At 35.5% G+C, this 26,778-nt stretch overlaps 1 protein-coding gene across 4 annotated transcripts in view; it reads right to left on the bottom strand.

Annotated features, from left to right (window-relative positions):
* Window positions 1-26,778, bottom strand: part of PRKD1 (protein kinase D1) — a 290,658-nt gene that overhangs the window by 60,979 nt on the left and 202,901 nt on the right. For 2 of the 4 annotated variants that reach the window (XM_087423100.1, XM_087423108.1), the window contains exons 3-5: window positions 15,008-15,139; window positions 14,041-14,201; window positions 4,878-4,901 (exon numbers count right to left, since the gene is read on the bottom strand). In XM_087423100.1, the coding sequence (XP_087279226.1) occupies window positions 4,878-4,901; window positions 14,041-14,201; window positions 15,008-15,139 (317 nt within the window). The remainder of the gene's footprint in view (window positions 1-4,877; window positions 4,902-14,040; window positions 14,202-15,007; window positions 15,140-26,778) is intronic. The other 2 variants (XM_087423114.1, XM_004421150.3) reach the window with 1 other exon arrangement.

Below are 26,778 nucleotides of genomic sequence, written 5' to 3'. Positions count from 1 at the left end.
TAGTATTTGACCCTGATTGAACTGACAGGGGCCTGGCCTGTATTTCTGAGCTCATTGGAAAGCTGAATGAAATAACCTGGAAAGAGGCTGTGGCATTGATTACTGCCTTGGAGACACTGGAAAGCACCATAAAAGCAGTCCAGGGCTACAAAGGTTAGAGCCTCTCCCTTCAGAAATGGTCCATAAGGATAACCTTATAGTATTTTGTAGAATCCTAGCCTATACCAGTCAATGAGGAATATGTGGTGCTATGTGTGTATGTACTTGCACATGTACTTCTGAAACAACATGCATCTTAATGAAACTCAGTTAAAACAGAGAGAGAGAAAAGATAAGAGACCTTTTCTTTTACCTACCATAAAAGGAAAGCTTTGAGTTTTAAAAATATAGGAAAGCACTAACTCAATTAAATTATATCACTCAGTGATATTTTCAGTGCCTAGCTACAGAGAAAGAGACACCATCAAAAACTGGGCTATTCGGAGAAAAAGGAATATTTGTTCAAAACTTCTGGACATTGTTTCCTCTTGCATTTCACTACATTTATTATCAAAATGGCAATACTTTCACTCTTCTTGAGAAGGGAGGAATTCAAATGATCAAATAGAACTAAATGTCAGTAAGCCATGTCTAATGGATCAAGTAAAATAATGTACCTAAATATTTCTGAAATCACAGATAAATATTTTAGAAGCTGAATTCTTAAATTTCTAGAAGTCTAATTTATAGTATTAATTCCAGTCTTCCACTCACCTCACTCCTCCTCATTATTATTTCTTCGACACAAACCTTTATTTCTTTTTTTCTAGTAGGAACATTCATGAGGACACACAAGTCCTCAAAGTGAACATGAGCAACTTTTGTTCATAGTACTCAGTAGCTAGGAGCTCAGTAGTCACGACCGGTCAGGAATTAAAGGGGAAGGGACTTAAATCTGGCAGTACCGGCATGACATTAGATGGATACAGGTGGCAACTAAGCAAATGTCTATTATTGGCAACAAGGCTGTTTTGTGTCTTAAAGCAGAGAGCAATGTTTTGTGTCTTAAGGGATGGCTTGTGGGGAGCTATAGGCCTTTCCTGCGGTGACCACAGGCCCTTCAGAGCCTTCACTCAAGATCCATTTGTTCCTAAGACCCGTATGTTTGTAAGCATGGGCAAGTGGTATATGATGCCCCCCTCTCCCACTGGAGCTCATGACGAACCCTCCTGCAGTGTTCATATTTAGAATTACGTATCTGGAAGGTTTTGTTAAGAGCACCAATTAATAATGTACACATGGTGAGCCAGACATGTTAAATGAAATAAGGTAACAGCCGATTAGTTTCACATCAAAGTAGGCCTCACGCTTAATTTTACTGAAGGCTCCTTCCTAACAAACCCACCACTACACATACTTTTCTGACTCTCAGGAGGTAGAGAAGTGCTGGTTAAAGAATTCTTGGATGCCCTTCCTCACTGAAAGTATACACTGCCCAGGTTTGAATTTGGAGAACTAGTTTATACAATCATCAAAAGAAATCTTACAATATCTGGCAAATGTACTACATGCATGTCAGCATGTTTAAATGGAAAAATGACTTTTTAATTCAGATGAATCACCAGGATTCCTGAAATTCCAGAATACGAGAGTAACAATTAAAGTCTCTACTTCTAGATAGACGTTTGCTACTTTGGAAAATATCCTGGAAAATATTCATTTGGCCAGAAATATCACCATAATTTCATTCGGGATTAGAAACAGGTTTTTTTCCCCCATTATTTCCTCAATTGAAAAGAATCTACCTTGACTATTATAATGCATATCAGGATCATATCCAATTACAGATAGATAATGCAATACTGCTATTGTCTTGTCTTTGTTTATATTTTTTGTAATGAACAAAAACAGTAACTGAATGAGTCATTTTTGGGGGAGATTTTCTAGGAAAGTATGCAGCCAAGAGTTCTTCTTAGTACAATTCTTGTCTTAATTAAATGTGAGTCAGTAAACTTTATGAAAATAATAGCAGTTTATGGAAAATTATTATTTAGAAAATATGCACCCTCACATATTGTTTAAATTTCACAAAAACTAAAGGATGCAGAGGATATAAAACAGTCAAACAGAGGGAAAATTTTTGGAATGAGTAATTTATTTCCTAATATTTTCTGTAAGGCAGTCTGAATAAGAATTACCAAAAAGACTAGGCTAAAAGCATTTAATTTTCCAAAAACAAATTCTCCATAGGGCCCCTTAACCTCAAAGCTATAATAGTAAATGCTTCCTTAAAAATATTTAAAAACATCTAAAATAACTTCAGTAAAGCTCTTAAAATTCAGAAAAATTCCATAAGGCCTAACTTACTTTTTCAAAAAATTGTGCCATCAATTGTATCCTGTGGTTTCAAATGACACCAGTGTTTTCAATTCTGCTTCACTTTCTACCTTGACTTCAGCTCCTTTACCTCAAGAAAAGATCATTCTCCTCAATCATTTGACAAGAATATTATGTTTAATCTGCTCACATTGATTTATTTTCAACAATCTATATACAGTAAGAGAATGAGTGAAAATGGTTCCTCTGTAATAAAATATCAATATGGGAAAAGACATCAAAAACACACATAAAACTGAACATATTAACAGACAGAGGATTACTGTCATAATATATAAAGATTCTAAGCAACTAATAAGCAACTCAATAGAAAGAGAGACATAAAATGCACCATAGGTGAAATACAAATGGCCAATAAATATACAAAAAGCTGTTTCTCTTCTCCATTAAAGAAATACATATTTAGGCATAGAAATTTTTTTACCTAACAAATTAGTGAAAAAAAACTTTTAAAATATTGATAAAATCTCTTGTCGGGAAGAGTATGAGGAAATGGAAACTCTCATACACTGCAGTCAGCAGAGCTATAAATTTAAACTTTTACAACCTTTTGAAGAACTATTTGGAAAAAATTGTGTATATTCTTTAGCCTATTTGGCTTCTAAGAATATAACCTACTAATTCATTCAACAAATGCTTATTGAGAAACCTCCTAATACTTTTACAAATGTTCACAAAATACATACAAGGATGTTTATTTCAGGATTGTTCAAAATAAAAAAAAATAGAAACAACCTAAATAGTAGGAGACTCTGATTAAGTATATTAGTTGTAGTACCAGGAAGCTTTTACAAAGACATATATTTGTTTGCAAATTGTCCATTTATGCAAGCTCCACGAGGGCAGAGAATTTATCTACTTTTGTATACTTCTGCATCCTAGAGTTACAAACCTGAAAATGTAAATTGACCAGAATTGCTGAACGTTGAGCCACGAGCAGGTTTTTGTAACAATTCTGCAACTCACACAACTATCACTAAAATATTGGTCAAATTTTATGCTGTGCATCATTTTCTTCCAAGACGTTTATAAAGAGAAAAGAAAAGTCTGCTACTCTTTCAACAAACTAGATAAAAGCAAGTTTAAGAACAATAGCTTATACAGAAAATGCATCTTATTTCCATCAGGAGCTACCCTGCGAAGGCCTGGCTGCCTTTAAGTCACACAGCTTCCAGAGAAAGCACAGTCCTCTTCAGTCCTCTTTTATACAATCCATTCCTGATTGCAACACAGGAGAAGGAAGTGAAAAATGCTTCCCGTCCTTCTTTGGCTTTATTCCCAAAGGATAATTTGAAGGGAGAGATACTAATTCACATTTAAAATTATGTACGGAAGGCATTATAAATTACAAAATTTAAATCTACAAGAACATCAAAAATTACATTTACCTAGCTTTCACCCTGGACTTTTCTAAGTAGGATACATTTTGAACCAGGATGATTTTTCCAAACACAGGAATTTATTATTATTGAAGCAGATTTCTTCACATCTTATAAATCAGGATATCTTGACTTGTCAATTTTATTTAACCCAGAACATGTTCTGGTTGTGTTTCATTAGCTTCCTTTGTTAGAGTTATGTTAACAAGACCATCTTAGAATGGACACTAATAATGGTATTTGAAATTTAGTCTCATGAGGAAAAATACATCAGCTCTCAATTTGCCAGAGGTACAGAAATAAGGAAAACTAAACATTAAGAAGTCAATTGGTCCAAACAAGTTATCACAAGAGCACTGTTGTATGCTCTAACGCTTGACCTAAATGCCTCTTCTCCGTGCTCAGGTTATTAATTGCTTTAGACAGATAAAAGGCCAGTTTTGGAGTGGACTTTAATTAAAATCTTTATGAACAAAATTTGTGTCTTTTCCATATATAATTTCTTCTTGGATTGAGACCTTGATATATCTACTTGCATACCGTCCTTTTTAGAAATAATTCGATTGTGATAATGTATTAAGGATTAAAAGTTTCTTTCTTGAAAAAGTTATATCCATCTTCAGGCAGTCTCTGTCTTGTGCCTTACCGTGCCAACCAAAACCTGTGTATATTGGGATGATGCTCTCAATTCGCAGGGGTCTGTGGTACCTAGCATGGGGACGCAGTTCCACTATGCGTGCCTTTCAGTGAAGATGCTCTCGGGTAGAGGGAGTGCTGACTGTATTCTGCTCTATTCTCAACCTGTTTGCTCAGTTTCATAGAAAAGACACCAATGTTACGGAGGCAAGTAATCTGAGGGCAAACCAAAATCTGTTACTCTAAGGCATTGCTCTTTCTATCACTGAGGACTATGAAAACTTAAACAGTAACAACAAGATAAGACAACAAAAAACAAAACCTGTGGGCTTTCTGCAGTTCAATAGGTTGTATTATGAGCTAAATTTTGACCTGATTACTCTCATGGCGTCCACACAGATAATTGGCTGTCAGTCTAGTATTACAATGTTGGTTTGCAAAGGCTGGTGAAGCACATCCCTAGTGCTAGGTAGAGTCAGTACCTACCTCAAAGCCGGGACTCACAGGAGACTGAAACATGAAGTCATAAGAGCACAAAGCAGGCAAAGGAGCCAAAGAAAGGGAGGAAAAGACAAGAAAACAGTGTTACTGGAGAAAAGCAATGCATGTTACGCAATAATGTTTCATACAGGTGTATTTTCAAGGAAAAGCAAAATGTTATACTAATCAGTCTTTGTGGCCACAGAGACATCTGAGTTGGAAACAACTTTTTAACATTTAAATGGAACTACTGACACTAAGTCAGGATTGCAAAAACACTGTTTACAGCTGTGAGCTGGTAGAGGTAAAAAAAAAAAAATCTGCACATCATGGTGTCAGCGATGAAAGATGATTCTTTCACCTTATTGAAAATAAATTATAGTCAGAATGAAGCATTTTTGACCTTTAAGTGAAAGATTTGATTTTTTCACAATAATTCATCCTCTCAATGGGAAAAGAAAGAAAAAGGTCATCAAAGTAATCAAATGTTACATAGTTGTTATCTGCCTGCAGGCAAGAATAAGCTGATGAATAATCAGTATCAGTCAGTGGTTTACAACCTTGGAAAGTCCAACAGTGGGTTAGACTTTTAATGAGAGAAATCTGCCTACAGTGCATCCTTTGCTCATTTTAGAGTCTTTGCTGCATATCATTGTTTTCTGTCTGATTTCATTCAAGGTTGAAATATAATTCAAAAGTAGAAAGGTTATTCTGAATTTTTAAGAGGAGGAGTATCAATGAAAAAGTAAGAAACGTCTTGGTTAAATAGACAACACATATCCAGTAATTTATACTCAATGTGTTCTTTTTCATCCCTATTCCTGTAAGCTTTTTTGGGCAACTCTATCTGATAACTAGAAAAAAATCAAAACTGAAATATAGTTGACTCTTTTTCTTAACAAAAATGCATTACTATGTTTTGAAATCAGCAATTTGTCCAATGTTGAATAAACTATCGCACTTTGAGAAAAATGCTATTATCTGCTCTCTGAACCCCTGTAGCCTAATTTGCAGTCTACAGCCAACCCATTTTGTCAGAGACTCTGCGAAGTGGTGTACATTTAGACTGAGATTCTGCCATGACTAACTGTTACCCAGTAATACCTGTTGCATTTTTTGATTGATATGAAGCATGTGCAGAACTCAGCAGCAACAATTGCTCACTTGAACAGATCCAAACATGACTTTTGATGAAAAATTACAACTCTGTTTGTATGCACTTTTATGGAACATTTTCATCTAGAGGTGGCAGAGAAAATCAAGTTTCCTGATTTCTAAAATAAGACATTATCCTCGTCATCAACATATCTGATACCCAAAGCTCATGATTTTCCTCCCATTTGTAGCCCTGAATACCTTTACTCTGGGATCTCATCAGAACTCAACTTCAGCTGAGTGTTGTTCAGTTCATGATATCAGAAGATGGTCTATGCAACATGCCTTAATTCACTTATTCCTCTAAGTTACCATTTCTCAAAGTTCCTGTTTTTTCCTATTAGATAATCCTAGGTTTTATGAGAAAAAGGGATTCCATATTCGAGTCAGTTTAGGAAGACTGATTTCATTACTTCAGGTCTTCTGAGAACCATAACCAGGCTTAATGAATACCAGTGAGGTCTAATACTTGGATGAACCAAGAAGCAGCATTTCCCAATCTTATTTAGCCAGGAAAATCTTTTTTTGCAGAATATCTTATAGCACCATTATTTTGAAGAAAAAATTTTGGGAAACACACAGCTCTATTTTTCTATGATGCTATCAAATTAAAATCATCAGAAATGTCCATAGATCACCAAGAAAAAAGAGTCACCTATTCCCTCGGTAGTTGGTTGTAATATTATACTATAGTTTTGTTTTATTTTTGTTTTCCCCTTGAAGAAAGATCATACAAATTACAGTTTTGCATCTGTGGTGAAAACTGTAGAAAACAATGTTTATTATGCAAATGAATATTATGTATATTAGGATGATGTGGCACATAATAGTTGTCATTTAGCACTCAAAGAATTTAGGTTTCCTGTTATTAAATAATGCAATTTCTATAATATCATTTTCTTTTAATTGACTGATAGGAATCTCAGAACTAAATTTAATTATTAATTATTCTGATATAATAGTTTATCCTTTTCTCACATGACCTGTGATGAAGAAACCTAATGACTTTATAACTTGCTATTTGGATAGCTACTTGCTATTATCACTTCAAAACATTTTTATTGAGATATAATTTATATGGAATAAACTGCAGAAAATTCTAGTTGCACATCCTAATGACGTTTTACATGAGCATATACCCATGTAACCTCTACCTAGATCAAGATATAGAATATTTCCAGCATCCCAAAAGGTTCTCTCCTGCTCCCTCTCAGCACCTGACTAAGAGGAACTATTATTCTGATGTCTCTCACTATAAATTAGTTTTGCTTGATTGAACTTCATACACTGTATTCGTAAGTATATACTCTTTTGCCTCTGGCTTTTTCCTCTAAATATTATTTTGTGAGATTCATTCATGCTGTTAAGTGAATCGACAGTTCACTAATTGTATTGCTGTATACTATTCCATTGTATGAATAGTATATCACTATCTATTTGTTTCTAGCTTTTACCTACTACGAATATAGATGTTAAAAACATGCTTGTAACAATAGCATTCACATTAGCACCCCCCAAAAATGAAATACTTAGGCATAAATCTAACCAAATATGTACAAGATCTATGTGAGAGAAAACTACAAAACTCTGATGAAAGAAATTAAAAAGAACTAAATAATGGAGAGATACTCCATGTTCATGAATAGGAAGACTCAAAATCGTCAAGATGTCTGTCCTTCCCAACTTGACCTACAGATTCAATGCAATACCAATCAAAATCCCAGCAAGTTATTTTATGGATAGTAACAAATTGATTCTAAAGTTTATATGGAGAGGCAAAAGACCCAGAATAGCCAATACAGTACTGAAGGAGAAGAACAAAGCTGGGGGACTGATGCCACTCAACTTCAAGAGTTACTATAAAGCTACAATAATCAAAACAGTATGGCTTCGGTGAAAAATCAGACAAATGGATTGATGGATCAGAATAGTGAGCCCCAAAATAGATCCCCATAAATACAGTCAACTAAGCAAAGGCAATACAATGGGGCAAAGATAGTCACTTCAACAAATAGTGCTGGAATAACTGGACATCCACATGCAAAAAAATGAATCTAAACACAGACCTTACACATTAAAAAAAAAATTTAACTCTAAATGGATCATAGACCTAAATGTAAAGCAAAATGCTATAAAACTCCTAGAAGATAAAACAGAAGAAAACCTAGATGACCTTGGATATGGTGGTGCCTTTTTAGCTACATCACTAAAGTCATGATCCATGAAAGAAATAATAAAAATTAAAAACTTCTGCTCTGAAAAGACAATGTCAAGAGAATTAAGACAAACCACAGACTGGTTGAAAATATTTACAAAATATTTGCAAAAGACACATCTAATAAAGACTGTTCTCCAAAATACACAAGAACTCTTAAAACTCAACAATAAGAAAACAAACAACCCAATTAAAAAGTGGGCCAAAGAGCTTAATAGACACCTCACCAGAGAAAATACACAGATGGCAAATAAGCATATGAAAAGAAGTTCCACATTATACGTCACCAGGGAAATGAAAATTAAAACAACGATGAGATACCACTATACACCTATTAGAATGGCCAAAATCCAGAACACTGACACCAGATGCTGGCAAGGATGTGGAGCAACAGGAACTCTTATTCATTGCTGGTGAGAATGCAAAATGGCACAGATGCCTTAGAAGACAGTTTGGTGGTTTCTTAAAAAACTTAACATACTTTTACCATATGACCCAGCAATTGCACTCCTTGATACTTACTCAAAAGAGTCAAAAACTTATGTCTACTCAAAAACTTGTACACCGATGTTTATAGTAGCCTTATTCATAACTGCCAAAACTTGGAAGCAACCAACATGTCCTTCAGTAGGTGAATGGATAAATAAACTGTGGACATCCAGACAAGGGAATATTATTCAGCAGTAAAAAGAAATGTGCTATCAAGCCACGAAAAGACATGGAGGAAACTTAAATGTGTACTACTATGTAAAAGAAGCCAATCTGGAAAGGGTACATACTGTATGATTACAACTATACAACATTCTGGAAAAGGGAAAACCATGGAGATAGTAAACAGATAAGTTGTTGGCAGGGGTTGGGGTGGAGGGGAGGAGGGAAGAATAGGTGGAGCACAAGGGATTTTTAGGGCAGTGAAACTACTGCGTATAATACCACAATGATGAATACATGTCATTATACATTTGTCCAAACCCATAGAATGTACAACACCAAGAGTGAACCCTAAAGTAAACTATGGACTTCGGCTGATGATGATGTGTGAATGTACGTTCATCGGTGTTAACAAAAACACCACTCTGGGGGGTGATGCTGATAATGGGAGAGGCTATGCATGTGTGAGGCTATGCATATGGGAAATCTCTGTACCTTCCTCTTAATTTTACTGTGAACCTAAAACTTCTAAAAAAAATGAAGTCTAAAAAAATAAAAAAACAAAAAGAAAATGCTTGTACATATCTTTCTATGTATATCTATACACAGTTCTTTGAATATATACCTAGGAAAATAGGTATATACCTACCTGCTGAGTCACACGATACGCATATGTTCAGCTTTAGAAGATGACTGCCAACTAGTTTTCCAAAGTTGTTGAACCAATTTATATTCCAAGTAGTAGGGTATGTGAGCCCCAGTTGCTCAATATACTCAGCAATAGTTGTTACTGTCAGGTTTTTTTTTCAATGTTAGACATTCTGGTGTAGAGACACCTCATTGCAGATTTAACTTTAGGATCTTTGATAACTAATGTTGTAAAGTACATTTTCATGTTTATTGGCTGTCTTCTTTGGTAACATGCTGTTCAACTATTTTGCCTGTATCTTAAATGGGGTTGTCTGTCTTCTAAATTTTTGTAGATATTCTTTAATACATTCTGGATATGAGTCTTTTAAAGGATATATATTTTGAAAATATCTTCTCCCATCATTCTGTGACTTGCTTTTCCATTCTCTTAATGGGACATTTTGCTAAAAATAATTTCTTAATTTTAATGATGCTCAATGTATCAGTCTTTTTCTTTTGTCATCAGTGATTTGAGACCTGTTTAAAAAAGCTTTTCCTACCCCAAGTTCTTGTACATATTCTTCTATGTTATCTCCTAGAAGCTCCCAATCTACCTGGAATTGATTTTGCATATAGCGTAAGTCAGGGTCAAGACTCATATTTTCCATATAGATATTCACTTGGTCCCGGAAATATTTGTTGAAAAGACCATTCTTTTCTCACAGAAATGGCATCCTTCTCATAAATCAGTTGGGCTGTATATGTGTGTAGTTTCTGGACTCCCTCTATTCTGTTTCATTGGTTTATTTTTCTGTTCTTGTGTAATCCCACATTGTCTTAACACTTAATACCTAACCTTGTGTAATACCATTGTCTTGATTGTGGCTTTATAATATGTTTGGAAATTCTCCAGCTTTGTTCTACCTCAGGGGTTCTCAAACTCAGCACTATTGACATTTTGTGCTGGATACTTCTTTGTTGTGGGGGGCTGTCTTATGCATTGACCTCTCCGTGATTTCCTTATTTCTGAGACATTGGTCCATCAAATCCTGATTGCCTTGGTTGCTCTTGGGAACCTTCAAATATTGTTTTGTTCCGTTCTATTATATTTTATTCAGTTTTTATAATTGTCCCTTGCAGGAGAGTAGATCTGATACAAGCTTCTTCATAGCCAGAAGCAGAAGTTCTGGAACAGATTATTAACTTTTTGCCTAAGACTAAGTCTTGCATAACATAGTTTCAAATAGCTTTGACTTTTCCCCAAAATCATAAGAACGTGTGTAAATAAAAATAAAAAGATGAGTAAAGCATAAAGAATGATAGGATCATTGAATCCTGACTTTTCTTCTGCAACTGTCTATAAGTCTATAAAATTGATATAATCTTGGTAAGTATACTTATATATATACATAATGATACAGTATATTAGTGTGTCCTACTTAAGGACCTACTGAGTTTTTCTTGTTTCCTTCTAATACTGGGGATGATTTACAAAAAGATATACACCCGCATAGAGCTCTTATGTCATAAATTGACTACATTTTGGATTTTCTTAAAAGATGGACTGCTTTATGGTTAGAATAATGGATACAGTTTACTGCCAAAGTTGATTACAGATAAAGCTTGTCATATGATCTATGTTGTTACACCTTTTTTCTATCTTAGTAGCATTTAAAAATCTGATATTCAATTCATGTGCCCAAAATGTATGAATTAATAGAATTACCAATGTCTTAATCTGTATGAGAAATGGTGATTTTATAGTCAAAACAGGCAATCAAGTATGGAAAAAAAATAATTTTCTTACATTTGAGAGAAAAGCTACATACACACTTATGGCAGACTTACAACATGGGTGGTCTAGCGGCATTAGTAAGCAATGCCATCTTTAGCTAGGCCATCATCCTTTTCGGAAATAGAAAATATTCCTTATTATTTATAGAAGTAAAGGTTTTACTACTATTACCATGATATTACCTTTGACTAGGCATTCACTGTAACTTTTAAACTATAGTTACTTGCCTTTTAGGTCTTGCCCAGGGATGAAAAGAGACATATTCTTTGCATGCCAACCATGCAAAGAGAGACACACAGGCACCCCACGAAGCCACAAAAGGCTTTGATGAATACGAAACATGAAAGAGTCAGTGTGTTAAACAGTGTCATAAACATTATTTACAAAGGCATTACTCATTTAAAAATTACACGTAGGGCATTTTTTACAAGGTTATGAAAGTTCATAATAATATTTTACAAAATATCTTATGGCTGCAATATTTTCTCACCTCATAAACATCTGATTTGATCAAACTTTTACAAACATTCTTGACAGATATAGTTAAAATCTGATTTTTAAAAATATATTTTTAAAAACTGTTTTTAAGCTTTCCACTACAAAAAATTTCCATTCAGCAATAAAGCACTAATGAATTTCAACATTTGATGTAAAATATAGCTTGCAATCAAGTAATTCAAATAATTCAACAATTATGTAATTTGGACAAAGCAATTAAATAATTTGGTTGAAAAACACAAAAACTTGTGTTAAAGACTATAGTTATATAACCTAAATTATATTTATACATAAAATATAAATATATTTATATTTATACATATATGTATGCATATGATAATTCAAATATATAATTTAATTTATAGTTATAAAATCTAAATTATATATAGGTGATGTTTTGAAGTATACATATATATACACACATATGTGTGTATATGTTTATATTATAAAAAATTGATATAGGTTCAAAAGAAGAGTCTTTAGCATTAATTATCTAGATTCTAATCTAGTCTAATGACAAATGACTTTAGAGTTTTACATTTCTTGTGAGATGTTAAATAATTTTTAAAAATCTTTCCCTGGTAAAGCTGAAAACAACACACAATTAATTTGTAATGTTGTTTCTTAAACTTTTTTTTTGTGTGAGGAAGATCAGCCCTGTGCTAACATCTGCCAATCCTCCTCTTTTTTTATGCTGAGGAAGACTGGCCCTGGGCTAACATCCGTGCCCATCTTCCTTCACTTTATATGGGACGCCGCCACAGCATGGCTTGCCAAGCGGTGCGTCGGTGCGCACCCGGGATCCGAACAGGCGAACCCCAGGCCGCCACAGCGGAGCGCGCCCACATAACTGCCTGCGCCACTGGGCTGGCCCCTCTTAAACTTGTTTTTAAATGTCCATCCTGTAAACAGTATGACTCTCAGTGACTATCTTAAAAGCAAGAGTAATTGCTATAACTTGTAAAATCACTACTTGTAAAAATTCAAACTAAATCAAGGAAGTTCAGAGTTGGGAAGGTGACGAGCGTTATTTGAAAAATAGATTTTGATTTACGCACCTTTCAGTAAGAATACCATTCATTGCAATTAATACAACTTTATGAAATAATACATAATCACACACACATTCTGAATAGTCATCAAAATATAATATATTCTTCAAGTTATTGGTGGATTTAGTACTTGCCTTCCCCTAACAGGATCACTTCATAAAGGACTGAAAACACAAGAAACTCTCCCAAAAATGTCATGGGAAAACAGAGTATGGCATTTTCTTATTTATCAAAAAGAGCATTCATTTGAGTTATATGTCCGGTTTATGTTGTCACAAAACTTAAGTCACATAAAGATCACAATAAAATATTTCCCAAACAATGAAGTAATTAATACAACTTTTTAGAGATGTCTTCAGGATGTATTGCCCCTCTACACCCCAAGAAGGATTTATTTAACCTAAATGTTTCAGTATTGTTTTATTTTTCTCTTTAATTGATTTTTGCAATAACTAGATTATAGTCTTTGTAACATCCATTGGTGGAGGGAGTAAACGTAAATTTAAAGCTTCACACCATCAGCTTATTTCAGAATAATGTTCTTATTTTAAATAATTCACATAATTTCCACAATTTTTACTGTGTTTTGAATGTTTGGAAAATCCAAATTTAACTTCTTAAAGAAGAATATTTAAGCCACATCAATAAGATATATACGTTTTAGGGCTAATGAAAATATTAAAAGTATTAAGTGCTATTTTTCTCACGGCCTTTGTCAATCAGTACTGCTCTGACAATACACCGGCGTGTACGCCAGTAATGACAAGCAATTAAAGACTTTCACATGAGAAATTTTCATAAGAGGAAATTCCAAATTTTCTCCCAGAATAAATACTCAGCGATGCAACCAAGTACTCTAAAAATCTGGAGAGAAGAACATCTTTTATTTCTGGTTTCCAAATTTTGACAAACTATGTTTTGCAACATTCACACATTAGTTTGTGCTGCTCTGGCCCTATGACCGCAACAACACCTCACATATTTTACAACTGCACTAAGCTCACAGATAAAAGCAAACTCAGAGCTGTCGGATATTTGATGAAACACTGACCAATCTATAGCACGGGCCCTGAAGAAACACCCTGGTTGTGTCCACCCTCCCAGGGCACTGTCTGGGATTGACACTGTCATCACAACGACCCACAGATTTCTCGTGTGAACAGGAGGCCATACCAGAAGGGGCTCATCAGGGGCACTGGTTGAGAGCTCGGCAGATGCTGTGCGGACGGTGCTGAGCCCAGTGAGGGAGACATTTGAGAGCCTTCTCCGCCTCACGCCACTGCAGTTGTTGGGGATTTTAAATGCACATCTCTTATGGTAATTCAGGCCACATCCTGGAAAGAGAAAGTAAAAATGACTTTTGTTCAACCATAAATTATAAGCTATTCTAGTATTGGTAGTAATTATAAATTTTTAAAAATAGTATTACTTCCATTTATCTTGAGGCTATTTGGAAATTCAAATTTTCTTTTGAGCTTTTTCTGACTTCTTTTCCCAATTGTAAATAAGCTGGGTTTTGAATTCTGATTTTATTGAAGTGGCTCAGTAACTACCCTGGTTATCATTTTCTAAAATGTTCTGATATAATGGACTTGGGTTTTGAGGGCTCCAGCAACAAACCTCCAAAGAGAAGATCTGAGTCATTTTTACTGCCCCAAGTTCTAATGTGAGTGGCACAGAGGAACTATTAATCACACTATATCACAACTCTTGACCTACACTGATTCGAATTCTGGCTCTACAACTTGTTTGTCTACATGGCCTTGCAAAAATTACTTCATCTCAGTTTCCCTGTCTGTAAAATGGGGATAATAACTATCTTGCAGAATTGTTAAGAAAATATGTAAAATATCTCACAAGGCAAGTTCTGGCTTAAGAAGCAAATTTTATTTTTAGTCTGTTGCCAAAATAATCAAGACAAAAGAAATATATCCACACAATATAAAGGAAAAGACATGAGAATCAGGTTTCCCAGATCAGAGCAATACAGGAAATGTAAAGAAACGAACAGAACAGAATCCACACACCCCAAAAATCCCTGGAAGATATCTGAGGGAAAGAAGGCCTTGCTGTAGAGGGCACGACATAAGCAGATAACTCCAGCATGTGTGTGAGTTGGTTGGGGAAGGAAATACCTTACCTTCACATTTAAGGCCTTGACGCACCAACCCCCACAGCATTTCTCCACAGTGATCACAGAAAGCTGGGGCTCTGTACGAATGAACAAAGAGAGCGTGGGGACGAATCTGAAAGTCTTCAAAGGTGGCAGAAGCTGTAAAAATAGTAATGTTGAAAAATAAGTTGAATGGATACCCTGAGCTGTAGATTATTAGCATGCAAGACAGTTACAATGCAAGTATGGATATAACTCTCCGGGGAAAGTCAGGAAAGATAAGATGCAACACTGCTTGACTTTTAGGCATTAGACTCCATTCTTCCCAACCATAGCTTGACAAGCAGTGGCACAGCAACCCTCTCTCTTTGCCTCTTCCTGCTTGCTGAAGTCTCAGGCCACTTTGAAAACAGCCAAAATGCTGGAAGAAAGCAGGAATGAAAGGATAGCTCCACCAGATTTACCTGCTGTTACTTACAAATATTTTGCTTTTTCTCTTCCTAAAATAAACCAGAAAGGAATTCAGAAATATTAAAGAAAAGAAAAAATCTGATGAATTGGATTTAGACAGATCAAAAGACGGTGTAGTGCTTGAATGTGACCATGAAGAGGTACATCAGAAGGGCAGGGCCCCATCGGAAGACAGATAAGAAATCTGAGCAGCCTCTTCTTGGGGGATAGAGTTGTTTGAACTCTTAAGCCAACATAACCAAGCATTTAAATCATGACCTAAAACTAACCAAGCAGCCTCTTCACCAATATGCCAAACAAAGGGATTGAATACACACCTTGGTGAATTCCAGTTCCCTCTTTCAGAAATACACTTTAGCAAATCACATTCATGCTGTAGGGTACTTTTGGTTATTGCTTATTGTTACTTATTCTACATAATACTCAGGTAGAGTATCGAAATTCATTATTTTTTTAAATTATACTTTCCACATGATATTTTTTATTATGTTACAAAAGTAATTCATGCTTTTCTTGTTGTTGTTCAAATCAAGAAATAGAAAGGTATAGAGAATTGAAAGTGAAAGACCACCCCTTTTTTCAAAATGCTAATGGGTAGCGGAATATTCCTCTAGACCTGTTTGCACACCTAGCTTGATGTTGAGGCTGCCCAGTATAGTCCAGAGAGTGCTGACCTGGGAGTGGGCAGAGCTGGATGAAGATCTGCCATTACCAGGAGTGACACCTCACTTACCATCATGAACCTCAGTTTCTCATACCTAAAAAGAGAAGGTCTGACTGATGGTGACTTCTCCAGGCCCTTAAAGTTTAACCTCCCATTAATGTTAGCACAAAACCATGTGCACTTGATTTCATAAGGTTTTATCCAAAGAGAATTTGGGGGGAAACTTAGGCCTTAAATACATCCTTCTATTCTGACTTCCTCTCTCTTCCTCCTATCTGTCTTCTTGCCTTATTTTTCAACACACATTTGTTAAGCATCTTCAATGTTGTCAATGGCACAATGCCGGGGATAAAGATATAGAGATGAGTAAGATATCTTTGCAGAGCCCATTAGACTAGCAGGAAAGACAGATAAATAAACAAAAAATTCCACAATAGCTATAAAATAACTTCTAAGGTTCAAAGAACCTACAAAACGTGGCCTAAGTTACACAGATACTAACTAGAACTAAGACTACAATCCACAGGTGTTTTGCCCTCCAACCCACTGCCCTTTTCATCACACCAGTGTTACATCTTATCTTCCCTAACTCTGCCCGAAGAGTTATATCCAATAGCCCCATGAAGTGGGGAATAAACACTCGCAGTCTTCCTGTTGGAAAACTCGCAGTTTTCCTTGGAGAGCAGGCTATAGGCCGACAAATCCCTCCCTGAGTGCACTTATGAAGTGCTTACCTTGTTAACTCAAGTATGCAAGGTGAGACAGAGTGAATGCTAAAAATGTAGGCAATTCACCTCTGCTAGCTAGGTGTCCAGAATTGTGAGGACAACTTTGAGGGTATCACATCCATCAGTGCAAGTGATTACAGAACATACAGGAAAGGGAATCACTTCTACCAGAAAGAATATTGTTGATGGTTCCCAGGACATATAACTGGACCATAATAGGAGATGAAAAATTTTAATGGGATGGTTTTCCCTTGAACAAAATGTACTTTATTCCAGATTAATGTGCTCTATTATTGAAAATCACCTATCAACTTAATTATTTTTACTCACTCGGAAAGATAATGAAAAGAATAACAAGAATAACTAAGATTTATTGAGCTCCTACTATATACTGGACACTATGCTAAGAGATTTAATGTGGGGAGAAGGAGCCAATGACAGAACTGCAGCCAAATGACCACACACCAGCAGTGCCCACAGGGAGTTCTGCCCAGTGTGAATACTCCTCATAAACAGGATTTCAACTGAAATAAGTTTGGGAAATTGCATATCATGTTTCTCAAGTCAAGATTCACAATATGAGGGTCAATGCTCATTCTAAGTAAATCAGTAAAGAAGTATGATTTGGGTACCAATCATCTACTTTTGTGGTTTGGTCAAAATGTATCTAATTTGGGGAATGCTAAATCCTCTGTAAAACTGGGCTCTCATACTCAAAGACAAAATTTGTTATTAAAACATCAAAGAAAACACTTTGTGCCAGCCATTAACTCCCAGCTTCTCTCTTTCTCCCCCCAAAAAAGCCACCCCTCAGGACCAAAGAACTATGACAATACTATGATAGCAATCAGTTGAATAATTACAGTAGTTTTCAAAATAAGAAACATTAGAATTTGACAATACTAATACCAAGCTGCGTTCAGATATTTTTTGAATTAATCAGAAAGAACAGAAATAATTAAACTAAAGATTTTCAAAGACCACGCCCCCTCCATTTATGTCAGACAAGTTTGTTTTTTCACTTTTTGAAAGGGATTAACATTCAGAAGCAGTTAGCACCCTTGACTTATGTTTAAATGCCATTTTCTAAAGTTCAATTTTAATATTCTCCTGTTAATTTTAGAATAATTAAATACATTTTTAAAATAAAACTACCAAGTGTGGTGAGGTTTTACATCCATTTGAAATCAAAGCACAACATCCATTCATTATGAATTTACCTGTTCTGCACCCTGGGGGAAATCAGCATCAACTGAGTGTATGCATGCCATCTCGTCTAATCACAAAATTGCACTTCAGAGATAATCACTTAGCACAGGAAAACAAAGTGAATGCTGTAATTCCATTTCACTTAAGTTTTGGAATCAAAGTGGACAGATAAGAATAGAAATATTAAAGTGTCTAGAGATTCCAAGAGAGGAACAATGTGCTATCTGTCAATCTGTCATAATCTATCAGCTGATCTAAATTAAAACCATATGACAAGGCTACAAACTAAACACAATGGGCCCCTTATACTGGTATTTGTGTCTCTTTGATTTGCACTATTCACAGTCTATTGTTATACTCCAGTGTGCAGGAGAGGAGAAAATGACATGCTTTCCTTAGTCACTGAGCATTTGAAACAGGTAATTGAGCCAAAAACTCTAAGATAATCAGTAGTTCTTTTAAGGTTTATTAAAATTGTTGCACAAAATGGAATAAACTGTTTGGTTAGCAGTACAGAAGAAATGAGGCTTCTGAAGCAAAATAAATAATCTCTGGAGGTCAAAATTATTTGCATAATAAAATAAAATAATGTCAGATCCTCCAAGGTTTTCAGTAATTTTTTTTTAGTGGTAATTTTAGTAATTTGGGAGAAGCATTAACGGTTTCTGGCACTGACAAGTTGGGACAGATATAATTAGAAAAATAGGTAACACACTGCTAGGATCTCATTCAAGTTTTCACAAGCAATCTATGAAGGAGATATTATTATTATTATTCCCGCTTTACAGATGAGAAAGCTGAGTCTCAGACACATTAAGGAGCTGCCTTAGGTAACAAAGGATCTTGATTCAATAGTCCTCATATCTGAACCATACAAATTCTCTCAGCCACTCTGAATCAAATTATCGCATTTCTCTATTAAACACACAATTATAAACTGCATCTTTATTTTATGAATCACTAGGAAAGATTTAAAAAACACTGCAATTAAATATAATGCACAACCATTGTAAGATGCATCCTTATCTCAGAGATGCAAAAATACTGAGGGAGAAAAAGAGTCCATGAAATAAGGTATAGAATGAAATTAATTCAGTTCATGATTAAAAATTCTTTTAATGTGCTTTTTGTATGGACTCCATTTTTTGAAATCCTTCCCCCTCCAAACAAATTGGAGTTAGTAACAATAACTCGTTTTAAATTTTTACAAAAATCAAAGCTAATGCATAACTACAGCCAATTGGAGCTTTGTGTCCACATGATAACCAGTGTCACCACATTCAACTGATAAGTCTGGCCAAAAGCAAAACATTATGAAGCTTTTTAAAGCTGTTAAGATTTGTTGTAGATAAATTTGTTTTTTCCTTAACCTCTGGAATATTGAAAATGCTTCTGGATATCACTTCCCCCACATAAATACACATACTTATCAGTTTTAAAGTATTCTGTGGCTGAGAAACTATATCTACTTTAACACCCTATCATTCATCCACACACACACATAAGAGAGAGACATAAATAACCCTCTGTTCCCTGAGAGCTTTCGCTGCTGGAATGCCAACTACTCACAAATCAGTTCATTGCATTTGTGAATATCTCAAATTATTAAAAAGATTTTTTATACTGAGCCCCAAACACTCCTCTCTAACTTATATTTGGTAGTGATAGTTCTAAAAGCAAGCATTTAAAATTAAGACATTTTCATATCTTTCTCAAATCAGCTCATGTGGGCCAAGTGGTCCTAATATCTTTAAGCATATAGTTGATTTATGTTATGTTTTATTAATATATCTAGAACCTACTAGGTAATATAGTATATACTGGAAATAGAAAAATGACAAGGAATAGTATCTGTTGTGAAGAGTTTAAAGTCAAAATGAGGATGACAGACCCATAAATAATCATAATGCAAAATGCAGCGATGGAAACACAAAAGAAAGGATGACTAAGACTGTCTGGACTGTCAGGGAAAGCTTCATTGAGGAGGGACACTGGACTGAATCTGGAAGGATGAAGAATATTTTGAAAAGCAGAGAATGAGATAGAGAAAAGAGGAAACATTTTTATATGTTTTTGCCATTTTTATATGTTTTTATATTTTTATATGCCTGATTTTATTTAATTATAATTTATAGGATTACCTACATATTTCTTTAAAATTATAATTACGGTGGGTTCTTGACACTTCATCATCTTTGGTGAACTGTCAGGACAGTTAGCAAGAGTGACTCTAAATTATCCATGAGGCAGGTAACTGAGAGATGACAACGGATCACTTCCACTCTACTGTGGTCCAGATGTGTGACAGTGCTTGTAAAATTAAGCCTGCACATGTCTACTTCCCTCCCCCTCCACCCAAGACACACATACCTACACCCTGAGGCTGGTCATTTCTTTCTGCTTCTCCGTGGTCCCAGTCTCTCTGAGCCACTTTTGTACCAGATTCTCCCTTCATGCAACCATTGTTCAAATTAATCACACATTTCACATTTTTGTCATACCTGGAGACATCTAGAGTTGGGAAGATCCCATGGCTCTCCAGCAACAAGAACATTACAAACATTCTTGCTGAAACACTTGCAATAACATCTTTTAGATGGTTGAAGAAAAAAAGATGGAAATTTCCATTTTTGACTCACATCTGGCCAGAAAAACATTAGTGAGGTGCAATGATGGGAACTTGGGAGGCTGTGAATATATCATCCCAAAGATGACAGCAGCCAACAGAAAAAACATAAGATGTATTTAGACATGTTGATTACACAGTTTAGAAAGTTCTGGAAAAATATTTTATAAATCCATGGCCAGAGATTCTTAAAAAAATATGGCTCCAAGAAGAATAAAAAAGGCTCACAAGCCAGATTGATAGCACAATAACAAGTTACCCTAGTTAGGAGGAAAAGAGGGCAGTATCTAGAGAAACTGACATAACTGCTCAGGGAACTCTCTGATAAGCTCCGGTTGAGAAAGAGAATCCATCAACTACAGAAGCAGCAGCAGAGTCAGGGTGAAGGCACAGAGTGGCTCCGGCGAGTGAGAACCACCCCAAAAACGCTAAAAGAAGTAAAAAGCTATAGCTTGGAAAAAGCTGAAACAGAACAACAGGCCTTGTAGATGTGTTATACGTGGAAAGAATGAGGCAGAGACAGGCCTGAACCATGGGGGAAAAAAAAGATTAATGCTAACAGACAAAATAGAAAAAGCTAAATTATTCAATTGTAGTTTTGTTTCTATCTTTTCTAGAAGAAATGGACTATCCTCAAACTAAAAAACAAAAACAAAAACAAAAAAAATATGAAGACCAAATATACTCGAGAAGGAAATGAAGTCAAGGGTGGATGAACAAAGATTATGTAAGGGCTTTAAATGAACTATTTTCAATAGGTCTAAACGAATTATACCTGAGGGCTCAAAAATTTACTTTTAGCTTAAGAGAACATCTACCTCAATATTCTAACAGAATCTTATTGGACTTAATGAAAACATTCTAAAGGCCTTCTGTAAGAAGAAGAGAACATATTCTGATAAGAATGGAAAAGTTTAAAAGGAAAATAATGAAGAAATTTAGCCCTACCTGACATCAAAATAATCTATAAAACTATGATATTTAGAAATATATTGTGGTTGTGTAAGAAAAAAGAGAGACCAATAGGATAGAATCGATAACACAGAAATCTAACCTTTGTATGAATTTAAAATATGATAGAAGAGAGATCATAAATCAAGGCAGAAGGAAAACATTATTTAACGAATGATTAACAATTAGCTACTTGGGGAAAAACACAATTTAGAAGTTTATCGCCTATGTTACACTAATATATATATATACATGTAAATATAAATATCCCTATAAATATAGTAAATATAAAATATCCATCTCTCCATCCTGATGAGTAAATACCAAACCATAGAAAAACTAGAAGGAAACAGAAGTGAATACTTACCAAACCTCTGGAGGAAAAAATGACTTTACAAAGTAAGAGGAGTTCATAAATCTTCAAAATGGTGGAAGAAATCAAATGGGAAAGATTCATTAGCATGATCATGTAGCAGGCACTACTGGTTGACTTGCCAAAGAACCATATAAAAGTCTCTTTTATTTAGCAGACTTACAATAGGTTTATTTATAATAATTATGTATGCTAGGTCACAGAAAGCTAATTATGCTTAATATTTCCAGGTATTTAGAATATAATTACTAACATTTATGAAGAGATCCCTATGCATTGTTAGATCAGGGGTCAAGGCCAACATTCGATCTTGAAAATTAGGAAAGTTTACGTGTATTCATTCCCGCCCAGAAAGAAACAAATCCTTCTTCTTCTTCTTCTTCTTTTCTTTTTAACCAGAAGCAAGCAGCAGGACTAGGAGTGTTTGGTGGTAGGGCTAAAACCCTGCTCAACAAGCAGTCTAGGATCTGTTCGAGAACTGGGCGAGTTACAGTTAACACCTGAGCCATCCTTTGTCTCCTCCCAGGCAGCTGAGTTCCACGGCTGCTGGAGAACATCTGCTTTGGAAGCAGCAATTCGTCCTGCCAGGAAGATGCTACTAGCATGAAAGAGATACAAAATGGAACTCCGTATAACTAAAGGAAGAGAGCTATAAGATGGAGTTCTTTTATTCCATCCATCTTCACACTGAGAAGTCAGCCAACAACACTCCTCTCAACATACTTTTTGATCCCGCCATTACTGCTGTATGCTTCCCCGTCTTTCACACAAAACTTTCCTTCTGTTGTGCGTGCGGCTACCCCTCAGGTGGCTAACTCCTACCCATCCCACAACTCAGCTCCGTATCACTTGCTCTGGGAAGCCTCCTGTGATACACCTGCCACTCCTGATGTAAACTGCCCTCTTTGTTCTTACAGGCTCTTGGGCACACTTGTATTATAAAATATATCACTCTATCCTGCCACCCCTTACTCCTTGATCTGTTCACACCTGACATAACGAAGTGCTGGAGGACAGAGATCACATTTTCTCCGAGATTATATGCACATATTAAGTGACCAATTAATGTCCTTGTTGAATAAATAAAGCAATACTTTCAAACTCATATTGTTTGCCTGATGTTCCAAGGTCCTACATTTTAAGTCCTAACAATCTGTAAATATAGTATTTCAAGTTCAAAAGCAAAGCTCATCAGAATCATAATGTGGATCACACTTTAAAAAGTGTCTATCAATGCTTTCCAGAGATGTCTTGCTAATGCCACCTTACTCTAAAGGCAGTGTGGTGCAGATAGTGATGAAAAGCGGGGACATAGTGTCAGAGCATACCTGGGTTCTCATCCTGGTCATAGCAAATGGGCGACCTTGGGTAAGTTCCTTCACCTCCCTGAACCTCAGTGTCCCTCTCTATTAAAGTGGCTTAGTGAGCCTCACCTCATTGGGCTGTGAGGAGGACACAAAGTGATTAGCACAGTCCCTGGCATACTGGTGGTAGTCATCACAAAAATTTCTTAGCATAACAATTAACAGTATGGGCTTTGTAATAAGAAAGACCTGGGTTTGAATCCTGGTTATTGTTAAATTTATAATTATTATTATTGTCATCATCTTCAATACTAATAGAGGGAAATACTGCTTTTAAGGCTATTTCCAATCCACAGCACTTAAAAAAACTAAGGGCTTTAAAAACTATTATTAATATGTTCCCTCTACTACCTCATAAAGAATATGTTTCCACTCCAGAGGAAATTGCTTTTCTATCCGCTGTTCTGGTTAACACTAATTAAATGGAGCTAAGTCCATAGGACTGTGTCTAGTTCCTTCTCTAAAACGAATCAATTAACAGTTGGGAATTGCAGTGGGGAAAGAAGGGTCACCATGTCCTGATGTGACTGAATGACAAATGCCACAGCTGGAAAGAGATTAGAGAGCATCTCAGGTCAAGAAAGAACATAAATGGTTGCCCCATGTGTCCGACACAGAGGAAAAAGAAAATTAAGTAAAAATGTCATGGAGTCAAATTCTAGCTAATGAGTGCAGGCTCTGCAGGCACCCTGAATAGAAGGAAAGAAAGGTCAAGTCTGTTTCTTAGAAAGCTCCATCACATACAGGAGACTTTATACCTTTAAAAGGATAATGACCTCATTTACATGAGGAACACCAGCATACAAATTGCCCTTTAGACTACTTACAAAAGGCTCATAGACAAAGGCTAGGTAGAGTATTATACTGAAATGTTCTAATAGGCAGCAGGCTTTCTGGCGACAAACAGCATCACTGTTACCAAATACATTTGCACATAGAGACACTAAGTTGAGGACCTATATGCTTTGCTTCAAGTTTCTTTAAGTCCCATGGAACTTTTCATAAAAACAGATGCTATTTTTGATTCATAAACAACAAAATCCTTCAGAGCTGTGAAATCTGCTGGGTATTCCTACTCCAGAAGAAGCAACAGTTCAATGAAGGCTGGATTCAATTCAGTGCCTGCTGACCGGGCCCCCGCTGTGTGCAGGAATTGTTCTGGCTGTCACTCAGGGGCACTGAGAGAAGGGAACTCACAGCTGAGCGACTCCCCTTATTCCTTTTGAAGAATCAGGCTGATTGATTAAGTTGGTCCACTCTGGTTCATCAGAACAAAAGAGTTTTATTAACTGAAAATCTGAGTTTATGCTTTTTAGTCCAGTTTATTGAGGTATGATTTACATAAAGTAAAATTCACCTTTTTTTGTGTACAGTTTCGACAAACACCTACAACTGTGTAACCAACAGCATAATTGAGATATGGAACTATTTTATCAACCCTTCCCAAATTCCCCTGGCCCCTTCGTATATAAACCCTTCCCCAACTCCAACCCCTGGCAACCACTGATTTATTTTCTGGCCTTTTTCCAAAATGTCATACAAATGTAGTTCTTTGAGTCTAGCTTCTCTCAGCATAATGCATTTAAAATTCATCCACCTCGTGTGCATCTGCAGTTCATTCCTTTTTATTGCTGAATTGTACTCCATTTGGTTGATATACCACAGTTTGCTTATCCATTCACCAGTTGAATCCTTGCAAGAGAGCATCAGTTTATCCACTCACCAGGGCATCAGGGCCAAGGATCATGACGGGAGTGAGGATAGTGGGGATCTAGGGTCCAGAGCCCCAGGCTCCAGTGGGGAGATGGAGGTGGAAAGGGAATGTTTGTTTGTGATCTGTACAGGCCATTCACATGAGAACTTTATTGTTGAAAACAATTTCCTTTTTACAACACTGGATAGCATATGACTTTTAGAGTGAGATAATGTAGCTTCATTGCTGTTTCCATCTACCACTTATAAACTGTAGGATCTCTCTGTAGCTCATTTCCCTCACCTTTGAAATGGGTATAATTATTAACTCAAAGAATAGTTTCATAATCCTTGCAATGAGAAAACACCTAAAAATAACAGCATCATACTTTGCACTACACTGTGGTAGTGCACAAAATATGGTAAAATATGGTAAACATTTTCTCAAACATGTACATATAGATTAATAATAATCCTACGTTTTTGCCCCATTTGCAAAAATTAAAATAGACCACAGACTCAAATATAAAACCTAAACTATAAAACTTCTAGAAGAAACCTCGGAGAAAATGCTTATGACCTTGGTTTAAGTAAAAATTTCTTAGATACAACAAGAAAAATAGAACTCATTTTTAAAAATTGATAGACTTTATCAAAATTCAAAACTTCTGGTCTTTGAGAGACCTGTTAAGAAAATGAAGAGAAAAGCTACAATCTGGGAGAAAATATTTACAAAATACATTTCTGATAAAGGACCTGTATCTAGAATATATTAAAAACTCTCAACAGTATTAAAAAAAGAACCAATTAAAAAATAGGCAAAAGGTTTGAAAACACAGTTGACCAAAGAAGCTACAGGGAAGGCAAATAGGCACATGAAACCTAGTTCACTGCAGTATGCTGGAGTTCAGTGGGCTTCAGTAAATTAGTTTGGGATCATTATCAACATTTATGATACTCTTTCAATCACAAAATCATTCGTGTTCTAAATATTCATGCACTTTGGGACATAACTCACTCAGATACAAGGCTGCCTATGTTTGTCTTAGGATCTTATACCTCATTCCACCTTTGTAATTGAAATCACAAACTATGGTCCTAATACTTAGGGGAACATTTTGGAAGATTAAGTCATCATCACCAAACAATTTTTAGAAAACATCACAAGTAATTGCAGATTATGATTTTTAATCTAAAATTAACTATGTTTGGACAGCCTTTAATTAATTTTTTGCAACCACATTCCTTTTTTGATTATCAAAATACTCTCTGCATGTGTATGGTAAGTAAATTAATACGTCAACTTTGTTCATTTGTTCACTTAATATACATTTTATCCTCACATAGTACTATTATAGTCATACCTGATTTTAGCATTTAATTCCATTCGCTCTCCCTTTTTACAATACAAATCATAATGTCACTATTAATAAAAGCAACCAGGGGCTAATTTTATCATCATATAAATTCTGAACCAACCATTCTAGTGATTGCAGGACAATAAAAGACATAATACAGGAAAAAAATGCTTAAAAGGAGATGTAAATTTTTATCTAAATTTGTTGTTTCCTGTTATGGTTTGTTCAAGTAAGTGATTCTCACACAGCAGTAATGTTTTCCCAGTGAGATATACCAGCATTGGGAAGGAGGGGAATGAAGTAGTTTTGTGATTATATATGAACCTCTTGACGTTCTGAAAGTAGCTCTTGCCTAGTCTAGA

This window comes from Ceratotherium simum, chromosome 3 (assembly GCF_057802395.1).
Source record: "Ceratotherium simum simum isolate JZ-2026a chromosome 3, ASM5780239v1, whole genome shotgun sequence".
Lineage (NCBI taxonomy): Eukaryota > Metazoa > Chordata > Mammalia > Perissodactyla > Rhinocerotidae > Ceratotherium > Ceratotherium simum.
Note: the sequence above shows the minus strand (reverse complement) of the source record. Positions and strands in the feature narration are given on the sequence as shown.